A 12,882-nucleotide genomic window follows, 5' to 3' on the forward strand; every position below is an offset into this window, starting at 1 on the left:
CAGAGAACCAATCAAAAACCAGAGAATCATTCAAAACCCAGAGAACTAATCAAAAACCAGAGAACCATTCAAAACCCAGAGAACTAATCAAAAACCAGAGAACCAATCCACGTGTAACTTGCTTTTGTATTTAAAGGCTCCAATGATGCCAGGATTTTGGGACAAGATCAAATCTGTGATCCAAGAGACATGCACCCAGATCATCGAGTCTGAATGTCGCAGGCACCAAGACTGGTTCGACGAGAATGATAAATATGCTGAATTCTTGATGATAAATGCTAAACCTTCATTACATGTCAAAATCACCCTACACCATAGCAGAAGTGAGAAAAGTACTTACTCTCAAATCTGAAGCTCAGAGAATGATAGTTGTCATCAAGAGTATGTGTTGGGTAGAGAACGCCAATGAAACCGCACACTTAGCAGCCCTGCACGATATGTGCAGCGTTTGCCAGGCCACCAAGTCCATCTATTGACCAAAAACAAACAGCTCTTCCCCCCCCTCTGAGCTGAAGACAGCAACACTCCTCACAAAGACGATGCAGTTACCCAAGAGTGTTGGAAGGAACACTACCGGACCCTCCTCAATCGGGAGTCAGCAGTATAAGAACATAGGAACAGGAGTAGGCCATTCAGCCCATCGAGCCTGTTCTGCCTTTCAATATGATCATGGCTGATCATCCACTTCAATGTCTTTTTCCCTATATCCCTTTACGACATTAGCATTTAGGAATCTAAGGGCATGTGGGCCGGACAACATGCCTGCAGAGATCTATCAAGCTGCTGGTCATGAACTTTTGCTTCAACCCTCTGACTTTTTTTTTTACAAAACCCTGGGGAGAAGAGGTACTATTTCCCAATTTCCACAATGCCAGCATGGTTTCCCTTTGCACGAAGGGTGATAAACCAGTCTGTGAGAGCTATAGAGGCCTGTCGGCGAAGACATACTATTGGAGACCCACAAATGTGATCCTTGCCACTCAATGAAAGTGTCCGGAACAACACAAAGAGCTCGGCGTGGCTTTTACTGATCTGTCAAAGGCTTTTCATGTCATTAGCTACGAAGCCATTTGGAAAGTCATCCAGAGACTTGAATCTCCAGCACAATTTGACAATATCCTGTCACTCTTGCATGATGGTATGACAGCAACCATCCTTTACAATGGATTAGAGACCAAGCCCTTTTGCATTCAGACAGGCATCAAGCAAGGCTGTGCGATTGCACCAACTCTCTGCGCTATCTGTCTCAGCCTTGACACAGAACTCATTACACGAGGGGTCATGATTGGGTTTCAACTCGATGGGGAGCTTTTCAACCTCAACATGCTGGGGACCAAGACTCAAGCATACCCATGACTTTTAATATGCTGACCACTGTGCAGTTGTGGCCCACACTGCAGGCGACATTCGGACAAACCTCGGCCCCTTTGAGTCCGCCTGCGAAAGGATTGATCTCGCACTCAATTTCAGCAAGACTAAAATCCTCCACCGGCCCTCCTCTCAACACTTCACATAGCCTGGCAGCTACCTCCCTCAAAGCTGTGAGAGTGCAGCTTTCTAAACATTGCACAACTGTTTCTCTGACACCAGGGATCTCCATAAGGGTCAAAGGTTTTAGTCTACGAAGCTGCTATCGTGACCATCTACCATATGGCAGTGTAATCTGGGTCACCTACCAAAGACATCGCTGGGTGCCGGAGGCTTTCCCCCAGCAGTGTCTCCACAGGATACTCAAAGTCAAGTGGGGAGAAAGGTGATAAAAAAGCTCCACTGTTCTCACCCATGCCAATCCCTCCGTCAATGCCACCATGATCACCTGAAATCAGCTCCACTGGCCTGGACGCTGCGTCCACGTGTCAAATAGCCTTCCGAAGCAGACCCTCTTTTCACAACTTGAGGATGGCATCTGTTCTCAAGGACGACAGGGGAGATGTATTAAGGGCACTCTGAAGGCCTCAGTGAAAAGGAGGCAAATTGGCATTGGTGGGCGGGAGGAACTCACTGCTAATCGAGCCATGTGGCGGTGCCTCATTCAACAAGCCGCTGCACAGTCAGGAACAGGACTGTAAACTCTGCTATGGGGAAGCGATGAAAGCAGGAGAGAGAACCCTGGTTTTAGAACCCTCCCCTCCACATTCCATAGGGCAACTCAGCCCTCACTACCTAGAGAGCTGTTGCTCTGGGATTGGTCTGCTGAGTGAAGCCTGGCAGACATCATCCTCTTTTTAAGTTACTGATGGTGACACTTCAAAGGTACTTAATTGGCTGTGAAGCCCTTTAAGATGTTCATTAGTCAGGAATGGTTCTATAGAAATGCAAGCCTTTCTTTTATCATTGGAAACAGTTTCTCTGTATTTACTCTATTCAAACCTTTCATGATTTTGAACACCTCTATTAGATCACCCCTAGTCTTCTCTTCTTGTAGGAGAACAACCCCAGCTTCTCCACTTCCTTCTGTAAACTAAACCCTTCATTCCTGGAACCATTCTAGTCAATCTCTGTACCCGACATCTTTCCGAAAGCGAAATATTCCAGTGGCAGCCTAATTAGTGATTTCTTAAAGTTTAGCATAACATCTGTGCTTTTTTACTCCACACTTAGGACATAAGAACATAAGAAATAGGAACAGAAGTAGACCACTCGGCCCCTCAAACCCGCTCTGCCATTCAATAAGATCATGGCTGATCTTCTGGTGTTCCGATTTCCACATTCCCATCTAACCCTGATAACCTTTAATTCCCTTTCCTAACAAGAATCTATCTACCTCCGCTTTAAAAATATTTAATGACCCCCGCCTCCACCACCTTCTGAGGCAGAGAGTTCCAAAGTCACACAACCCTCTGAGAGAAAAAAATTCTCCTCATCTCTGTCCTAAAAGGGTGACCCCTAATTTTAAAACACTGGCCCCTAGTTCTGGACTCACCCACAAGAGGAACCAACCTTTCCATGTCCACCTTGTCAAGGCCATTCAGGATCTTGTATCCTTCAATCAAATCACCCCTCACTCTTCTAAACTCCAGTGGAAACAAGCCCAGTCTGTCCAACCTTTCCACATAAAACAACCCACTCATTCCAGGTTTCAATCCAGTAAACCTCCTCTGAACCACCTCCAATGTATTTACACCCTTCTTTAAATAAGGAGACCAAAACTGCACACAGTATTCGAGATGTGGTCTCACCAAGGCCCTGTATAACTGAAGCATAACATCCTTATTTTTGTGATCAATCCCTCTCGTAATAAAGGATAACATTCCATTAGCCTTCTTAATTACTTGCTGCGCCTGCATACTAACTTTTTGTGACTTATGTGCTAGAACACCCAGATCCCTCTGCACCTCAGAATCATGCAGTCGTTCTCCATATAAGTAATACTCTGCCTTTTTTATTCTTCCTGCCAAAGTGAACAACTTCACATTTTCCCACCTTAAATTTCATTTGCCAGATCTTTGCCCACTCGATCAACCTATCTATATCCATCTGCAACTTCCTCCTGTCCACTTCACAACATACTTTCCTACCTATCTTTGTGTCATCTGTAAATTTAGCTACCATGTCTTCACCCCCCTCATCAAGTCATTGATGTAAATCATAAAAAGTTGAGGCCCCAGCACAGACCCTGTGGGACTCCACTCTGTCAATCAGACAAAGACCCATTTCTGCATACTCTGTTTCCTGCCAGCCAGCCAATCTCCTACCCAGGCTAATATGTTACCCTTTACACCATGACCTTTTATTTTCCATAATAATCTTTGATGTGGCACCTTATCAAATGTCTTCTGGAAATCCAAGTACAGCACATCTACAGGCTCCCCTTTATCCACTGCACATGTTACTCCTTCAAAAAAACTCCAATAAATCAGTTAAACATAATTTTCCTTTCATTTGTATTTGTATGTGCATTTATAAAGCCAAGGATCCACACGGCTTTTTAAACAGCCATCTCAACCATCTTTACAGCTTCAATGATTTGTGTACATACATCCCCAGGTCTCTCTGTTCCTGCAACTCTTTTAGTTCATATTGCTTCTCCTCATTCTTCCTACCAGGATGTATCACTTCACACTTGTGAAGGTATGATATATTATCATCCACATCAACCTAAGCACTGGAAACGACAACAGCAAACTCAGCCCTGTCAACCCTGCAAAGTCCTCATCACTAACATCTGGGGCCTAGTGCCAAAATTGGGAGAGTTGTCTCACAAACTAGTCAAGCAACAGCCTGACATAGTCATCCTCACAGAATCGTACCTTACAGATAATGTCCCAGACACCACCATCACCATCCCTGGGTATGTCCTGTCCCACCGACAGGACAGACCCAGCAGAGGTGGCTGCACAGTGGTATACAGTCAGGAGGGAGTTGCCCTGGGAGTCCACAACATCGACTCTGGATCCCATGAAGTCTCACGGCACCAGGTCAAACATGGGCAAAGAAACCTCCTGCTGATGACCACGTACCACCCTCCCTCAGCTGATGAATCCACTTGGAGGAAGCACTGAGGGTGACAAGGGCACAGAATGTACTCTGGGTGCGGGACTTCAATGTCCATCACCAAGAGAGGCTCAGTAGCACCACTACTGACCGAGCTGGCTGAGTCCAAAAGGACATAGCTGCTAGACTGGGTCTGTGACAGCTGGTGAGGGAACCAACAAAAGGGAAAAACACACCTGACCTCATCCTCACCAACCTATCTGTCCATGACAGTATTGGTAGGAGTGACCACCGCACAGCCATTGTGGAGACAAAGTCCCTCCTTCACATTGAGGATACCCTCCATCGTGTTGTGTGGCACTACCACCGTGCTAAATGGGATAGATTTCAAACAGATCTAGCAACTCAAGACTGGGCATCCATGAGGTGCTGTGGGCCATCGGCAGCAGTAGAATTGTACTCAAACACAATCTGTAACCTCATGGCCCAGCATATCCCCCACTCTACCATTACCATCAAGCCAGGGGATCAACCCTGGTTCAATGAAGAGTGCAGGAGGGCATGTCAGGAGCAGCATCAGGCATACCTAAAAATGAGGTGTCAACCTGGTGAAGCTATAACACAGGATTACTTGTGTGCCAAACAGCATAAGCAGCAAGTGATAGACAGAGCTAAGCAATCCCACAACCAACGGATCAGATGTAAGCTCTGCCGTCCTGCCACATCCAGTTGTGAATGGTGGTGGACAATTAAACAACTCACTGGAGGAGGAGGCTCCACAAATATCCCCATCCTCAATGATGGAGGAGCCCAGCACATCAGTGCAAAAGATAAGGCTGAAGCATTTGCTACAATCTTCAGCCAGAAGTGCTGAGTGGATGATCCATCTCAGCCTCCTCCAGAGGTCCCCAGCATCACAGATGCCAGTCTTCAGCCAATTTGATTCCCCACGTGATATCAGGAAACGGCTGAAGGCACTGGATACTGCAAAGTCTATGGGCCCTGTCAATATTCCAGCAATAGTACTGAAAACTTGTGCACCAGAACTTGGCGTGCCCCTAGCCAAGCTGTTCCAGTGCAGCTACAAAACTGGCATCTACCCGGCTATGTGGAAAATTGCCCAGGTATGTCCTGTACACAAAAAGCAGGACAAATCCAATTACCACCCCATCAGTCTACTCTCGATCATCAGTAAAGTAATGGAAGGGGTCATCAACAGTGCTATCAAGCGACACTTGCTTAGCAATAACCTGCTCACTGATGCTCAGTTTGAGTTCCACCAGGATCACTCAGCTCCTGACCTCATTACAGCCTTGGTTCAAACATGGACAAAAGAGCTGAACTCCTGAGGTGAGGTGAGAGTGACTGCCCTTGACATCAAGGCAGCATTTGACCGAGTGTGGCATCAAGGAGACCTAGCAAAACTGGAGTCAATGGGAATAAGGGGGAAAACTCTCTGCTTGTTGGAGTCATACCGAGCACAAAGGAAGATGATTGTGATGGTTGGAGGTCAGTCATCTCAACTCCAGGACATCACTGCAGGAGTCCCTCAGGGTCGTGTCCTCGGCCCAACCATCTTCAGCTGCTTCATTAATGACCTTCCTTCCATCATAAGGTCAGAAGTGGGGATGTTCGCTGATGATTGCACAATGTTCAGCACCATTCGCAACTCCTCAGATACTGAAGCAGTCCATGTCCAAATACAGCAAGACCTGGACAATATCCAGGCTTGGGCTGACAAGTGGCAAGTAACATTCACGCCACACAAGTGTCAGGCAATGACCATCTCCAACAAGGGAGAATCTAACCATCGCCCTTTGACATTCAATGGCATTACCATCACTGAATCCCCCACCATCAACATCCTGGGGGTTACCATTGACCATAAACTGAACTGGGCTAGCCATATAAATACTGTGGCTACAAGAGCAGGTCAGAGGCTGGTAATTGTGCGGAGAGTAACTCACCTCCTGACTCCCCCACCCAGTGCCTGTCCACCATCTACAAGGCACAAGTCAGGAGTGTGACTTGCCTGGATGAGTGCAGCTCCCACAACACTCATGAAAGTGCACACCATCCAGGACAAAGCAGCCCACTTGATTGGCACCACATCCACAAACATTTACATTCTCCATTACTAATGCACAGTGGCAGCAGTGTATGTACCATCTACAAGATGCCATGTAGCAACTCACCAAAGGCTCCTTAGACAGCACCTTCCACACACATGACCACTACCATCTAGAAGGACAAGGGCAGCAGATAGATGGGAACACCACCACCTGAAAGTTCCCCTCCAAGTCACTCACCATCCTGACTTGGAAATATATCGCCATTCCTTCACTGTCGCTGGGTCAAAATCCTGGAACTCCCTCCCTAACAGCACTGTGGGTGTACCTACACCACACGGACAAAATCCTGGAACTCCCTCCCTAACAGCACTGTGGGTGTGCCTACACCACATGGGCTGCAGCGGTTCAAGAAGGCAGCTCACCACCACCTTCTCAAGGGCAACTAGGGATGGGCAATAAATGCTGGCCCAGCCAGCGAAGCCCACATCCCATGAATAAATAAAGAATTTAAAAAATACTTGTGTGTGTCACATACCTGTGAGGCACTGTTGTCCTGTGTAGTCAGAAGGACACTGACAGGTATTGGGCGCAATACATCTCCCTCCGTTCGCACAGGGCAGGTCACACAGAGCTTCTCAGTGAAGAAATAAAGAGAAAATCCAGGGATTAATAACAAATCCTGAGATCTCATTGATAAAGCCCTGATCCAAAAATAAAAACAGAATGTTAAATTGTACAGCTAATTTAATTCAGTTCGATTATTTAAACAGTTCAGTATAGTGCTCTGCTTAGACCATGCTTTGGGGCTGGTAATGTAACGTGAGTTTTCAAAGCACTAACCTCTTCCTGACCAGTATGGGAGCCAAGGGCAACAGGGTCAGAAGCTGACCTCTCTTTACCTGGATTGTTAAGGCTGCACATTGCCATGTTGTTGGCTCCTTTGTCTTGTGAGCCTGAATTGGTTCATATTTGAGCACTGGAACTGATGTGCACAGTGATCAAGTGCAAAGGTGGAGTTGAGGTCGAAGGTCAGTCATGACCTTATTGAATGGCGGGGCAGACGTGAGGGGCTGAATGGTCTATTCAGAAAGAGCAAGTAGTGGCTAATGGATGTTTCACGGCTGGGTGAAGGTGTGTGGTGGAGTTCCCCAGGGGTCAGTGTTGGGACCCTTCCTATTCCCGATATATATTAATGACCTTGGCATTGCTGTACAGGGAACAATTTCAAATTTGAAGATGATGAAAAATTGGGAAACATTTCAATCTGTGAGGAGGATGGTGTAACATTTAGAAAGGAATAGACAAACGGGTGAAATGGGTGGACAGATGAAGTTCAATGTGGAGAAATGTAAAGAATGAAGAACATGGAGAGACAACATAAAGCAAAGGATACAACTCTCAAGGGGGTGCAGGAGGAGAGTGATCTGGGTGTATATGTGCATAGATCATTGAGGTTGACAGGACAGGATGAGAGCACTAATAATAAAACACACAGTATCCTAGGATAAAAGCAAAATGTGGATTCTGGAAATCTGAAACAAAAACAGAAAATGCTGGAAAAAACTCAGCAGGTCTGACAGCATCTGTGGAGAGAGAAAAACAGAGTTAACGTTTCGAGTCCATATGACCCTTCTTCATAGAGACTTAAAACACTAACTCTGTTTTTCTCTCTCCACAGATGCTGCTAGACCTGCTGAGATTTTCAAGCATTTTCTGTTTTTGGTACAGTATCCTGAGCTTTATTAATAGGGGCATAGAGTACAAGAGCAAGGAGGTTATATTGAAATTGTATAGAACACTAGTTTAGCCTCAGCTGGAGTATTGCATTTCAGGAAGGATGTGAAGGCGTTAGAGGGAGTACAGAAAAGATTCACGAGAATGGTTCCAGGGATGGAGAGCTTCAGTTGTGAAGATAGATTGGAGAAGTTGGGACGGTTTTCCTTGGAGAAGAGAAGGCTGAGAGGTGATTTGGTAGAGGTATTTAAAATCATGGGGGGTCTGGACAGAGTAGATAGGGAGAAACTGTTCCCATGAATGAAAGGGTTGAGAACCAGGGGGCACAGATGTAAAGTAATTAGTAAAAGAAGCAGTAATGGTATGAGAGAAAAACGTTTTCATACAGTGAGTGGTTAGGATCTGGAATGCGCTGCCTGAGAGCTAGGTTCAATCGAAGCATTTGAAAGGGAATTAGACTATAATCTGAAAAGGAAGAGTGTGCAGGGCTACGGAGAGAAGGCAGGAATTTGGTGCGCCAGTGCAGGCATGATGGGCCGAATGGCCTCCTTCTGTTGCTGTAACAATTCTGTAATGGTGTGGTTCTGTGAAATATATGTTCCATTGAGAATGAGAGACTCTTTGAGGAGGGTGCACAATCAAGAGGCAAAAGGGAGGGCAAATTAAAACATGATCACCAGAGGAAGGTTATTGGGAAAACTCATGGGGCCAAAGGCTGCCAAGCTCCTGTAACTGATGGCCTGCATCCTAGGGTTTTAAAAGAAGTGGTTGAAGAGATAGTGGATGCATTGGTTGTAATCTTCCAAAATTCCCTCGATTCTGGGAAGATTCCAGAGAATTGGAAAACCACAAATATAACACCTCTGTTGAAGAAAGAGAGGAGATCAAAAGCCAGAAACTATAGGCCAGTTAGCCTAAAACATGTCATCGGGAAAAAGCTAGAATCCAATGTTAAGGAGGAAGTAGCAGGACATTTAGAAAATCATATACAATCTGGCAGAGTCAACATGGTTTAGTGAAAGCGAACACATGTTTGACAAATTTATCGCACTTTTTTGAGGATATCACAAACAGGATGGATAAAGGGCAACCTGTGAATGTGGTGGAATTGGATTTCTAAATTTTTCAATTAGATACCACCTAAAAGGTTACTGCACAAGACAAGAGCTCAAGGTGTTAGGGATGATTTATTAGCAAGGATAGAGGATTGGCTAACTAACAGGAAACAGGGAGTTGGGATAAATGGATAATTTTCTGGTTGGCAAACTGCAAATAATGGAGCGCCACAGGGATCAGTGCTGGGGCCTCAATGACTTATGGTCTATATTAATGACTTGGGTGAAGGGACTGACTGTATTGAAGCCAAATTTGCTAATGATACAAAGCTAGGTAAGAAAGCAAGTTGTGAGGAGGATACAAAGAGTCTGCAAAGGGATACAGATCGGTTAAATGAGTGGGGAAAAAAATCTGGCAGATGGAGTAAAAAGTGAGGTTGTCCACTTTAGCATAAGAACATAGCAGAATATTATTTAAATGTTTTGAGGAGGTAACCAGGTGTGTAGATGAGGGTAGTGCAGTTGATGTAGTTTATATGGATTTCAGCAAAGCCTTTGACAAGGTCCCACATGGGAGACTTATAAAGAAGGCAAATGCACATGGGTTACAGGGTAGTTTGATAAGGTGGATTCAAAATTGGCTTAGTTGTAGAAGACAGAGGGTGATGACAGAAGGATGCTTTAGTGACTGGAAGCCAGTGTCCAGTGGCGTACCACAGGGATCTGTGCTGGGTCCCCTATTATTTATCATTTATATAAACAACATAGATGACTATGTGGGGGGTAGGATTAGTAAGTTTGAGGATGACACAAAGATTGGCCGGGTGGTTAACAGTGAGGTTGAGCGTCTTGGGCTACAGGAAGATATAGACGGGATGGTCAAATGGGCAGATAAGTGGCAGATGGAATTTAACCCTGAAAAGTGTGAGGTGATACACTTTGGAAGGTGTAATTTGACAAGGAAGTATTCAATGAACGGCATGACACTAGGAAGTTCTGAGGAACAAAGGGACCTTGGCGTGTGTGCATCGATCTCTGAAGGCGGAGGGCCATGTTAGTGGGGTGGTGAAAAAGGCATATAGGACACTTGCCTTTATCAATCGAGGCATAGATTACAAAAGTAGGGAAGTCATGTTGGAGTTGTGTAGAACCTTGGTGAGGCCACAGCTGGAGTACTATGTGCAGTTCTGGTCGCCACATTATAGGAAGGATGTGATTGCACTGGAGGGGGTGCAGAGGAGATTCACCAGGATGTTGCCTGGGATGAACCATTTAAGTGATGAAGAGAGGTTGGATAGACTTGGGTTGTTTTTGTTTGAGCAGAGAAGACTGAGGGGTGACCTGATCGAAGTGTACAAGATTATGAGGGGCATGGACAGGTTGGATAGGGAGCAGCTGGGAGGAGGCCCTAAGATTGAAAGTCACGGTTTCACAACCTTTGTCACACTCACCTGTCTGACAGCCAACTCCAGTCCAGCCCTGGGAACACAGACACGTATTGGAACGCATGCAGGTCCCACCATGAGAACATGGTGGTGAACACATTGCTACAGACAGAGAGAGAGAGAAAGGGCTGATGTTAGATTAGGCACATCACTCATTCACTCCAAGGATGTGGACATTGTAGAGTAACCGCATCCTAACTGGATTCTAACACAGAGTTCCAGCAGCTATGGTTACCTCTTCACAGCAGGAGGAGTGGCACAGTCCACTTTACGGCAGTGTGACTGTGGTGGATAACGCTTTACGGCAGTGTGACTCTGGAGAGAGATGGGAAATACACAGAATGCCAGAGAGCATTAGAGGCAGAATCCATTGATCTTCAAAGAAAAAATTATATAAAACAGAGGAAGATACAGGGCTATGGGGAAAGAGCAGGGCAGTGGGATTAGTTTGGGGATTGATACAGGGCTATGGGGAGAGAGTGGGACAGTGGGATTAATTCGGGTTTGATACTGGGCTATGGGGAGAGAGCAGGGACAGTGAGATTAGTTTGGGGATTGATACAGGGCTATGGGGAGAGAGCGGGGCAGTGGGATTAGTTTGGGATTGATACAGGGATATGGGGAGAGAGTGGGGCAGTGGGATTAGTTTGGGGATTGATACAGGGCTATGGGGAGAGAGTGGGACAGTGGGATTAGTTTGGCATTGATACAGGGCTATGGGGAGAGAGTGGGACAGTGGGATTAGTTTGGGATTGATACTGGGCTATGGGGAGAGAGTGGGACAGTGGGATTAGTTTATGATTGATACAGGGCTATGGGGAGAGAGTGTGACAGTGGGATTAGTTTGGGATTGATACAGGGCTATGGGGAGAGAGTGGGACAGTGAGATTAGTTTGTGACTGATACAGGGCTATGGGGAGAGACTGGGACAGTGGGATTAGTTTGGGATTGATACAGGGCTATGGGGAGAGAGCAGGGACAGTGGGATTAGTTTGGGGATTGATACAGGGCTATGGGGAGAGAGCGGTGAAGTGGGATTAGTTTGGGTATTGATACAGGGCTATGGGGAGAGAGTGGGGCAGTGGGATTAATTTGGGGATTGATACAGGGCTATGGGGAGAGAGTGGGGCAGTGGGATTAGTTTGGGATTGATACAGGGCTATGGGGAGAGAGTGGGGCAGTGGGATTAGTTTGGGGATTGATACAGGGCTATGGGGAGAGAGTGGGGCAGTGGGATTAGATTGGGGATTGATACAGGGCTATGGGGAGAGAGTGGGGCAGTGGGATTAGTTTGGGGATTGATACAGGGCTATGGGGAGAGAGTGGGGCAGTGGGATTAGTTTGGGGATTGATACAGGGCTATGGGGAGAGAGTGGGGCAGTGGGATTAGATTGGGGATTGATACACGGCTATGGGGAGAGAGTGGGGCAAGTGGGATTAGTTGGGGATTGATACAGGGCTATGGGGAGAGAGCGGGACAATGGGATTAATTTGGGACTGTGTCGGTGAAAAGGTGAAGTGGCCTTTTCCTGTGATTCGAGTCTGTGGTTACTATCAATACCTCTGAGTTAGTAACTTCCTGTGATCAGCCAGTTGCTCAATGGATCTACAGAATCTATTTCATTACAATGAAAACTCCAGGGAGAGGAGCAACAATTCTAATTTAAAATACTTCCCAAAAGGATAAAGTAAAGTTGGGCAGTTTACAGATGAAGGGACTGGAATCTGTTGGATTGAATTAACAGTAACCAGATGACGGAGGCCAGCATTCAGTGTGATCCAATCCCTCTGCTTTCCTCATTCGCTAGAATACTCCTGATTGCAGTTACACATTTCTCGAGACAGACCGCTCAAGGAGTTCAGGGACTTACCAGAGCATCCCGGTCCAGGGTATCCAGCAGGGCACTCACAGGTATCAGGAGCCACACACACCCCATAGTTCTGACAGACGGGGTTACAAACCGCTGGGGGGATGAAAGGGAGAGACAGAATGTCAACAGTCTGTGCAGCACATAGTAACACATCTCAGGTCACAGTCCTGTGAGAGAGCAGAAAAAACCCAGGAGAGGAAACACAGATTTGTGTTTCTATTAGAAATTGTGTGTATCTGTCAAATACAGAGTAAAGCTCCCTCTACACTGT

At 46.1% G+C, this 12,882-nt stretch overlaps 1 protein-coding gene across 2 annotated transcripts in view; it reads right to left on the reverse strand.

The window, feature by feature from the left end:
- si:ch211-221n20.8 (multiple epidermal growth factor-like domains protein 6) overlaps positions 1 to 12,882 on the reverse strand; it is a 105,868-nt gene that overhangs the window by 30,237 nt on the left and 62,749 nt on the right. For both annotated transcript variants that reach the window (XM_041184683.1, XM_041184682.1), the window contains exons 14-16: positions 12,612 to 12,704; positions 10,747 to 10,842; positions 7,042 to 7,137 (exon numbers count right to left, since the gene is read on the reverse strand). In XM_041184683.1, the coding sequence (XP_041040617.1) occupies positions 7,042 to 7,137; positions 10,747 to 10,842; positions 12,612 to 12,704 (285 nt within the window). The remainder of the gene's footprint in view (positions 1 to 7,041; positions 7,138 to 10,746; positions 10,843 to 12,611; positions 12,705 to 12,882) is intronic.

This window comes from Carcharodon carcharias, chromosome 3 (genome assembly GCF_017639515.1).
Source record: "Carcharodon carcharias isolate sCarCar2 chromosome 3, sCarCar2.pri, whole genome shotgun sequence".
Taxonomy (NCBI): Eukaryota; Metazoa; Chordata; class Chondrichthyes; order Lamniformes; family Lamnidae; genus Carcharodon; species Carcharodon carcharias.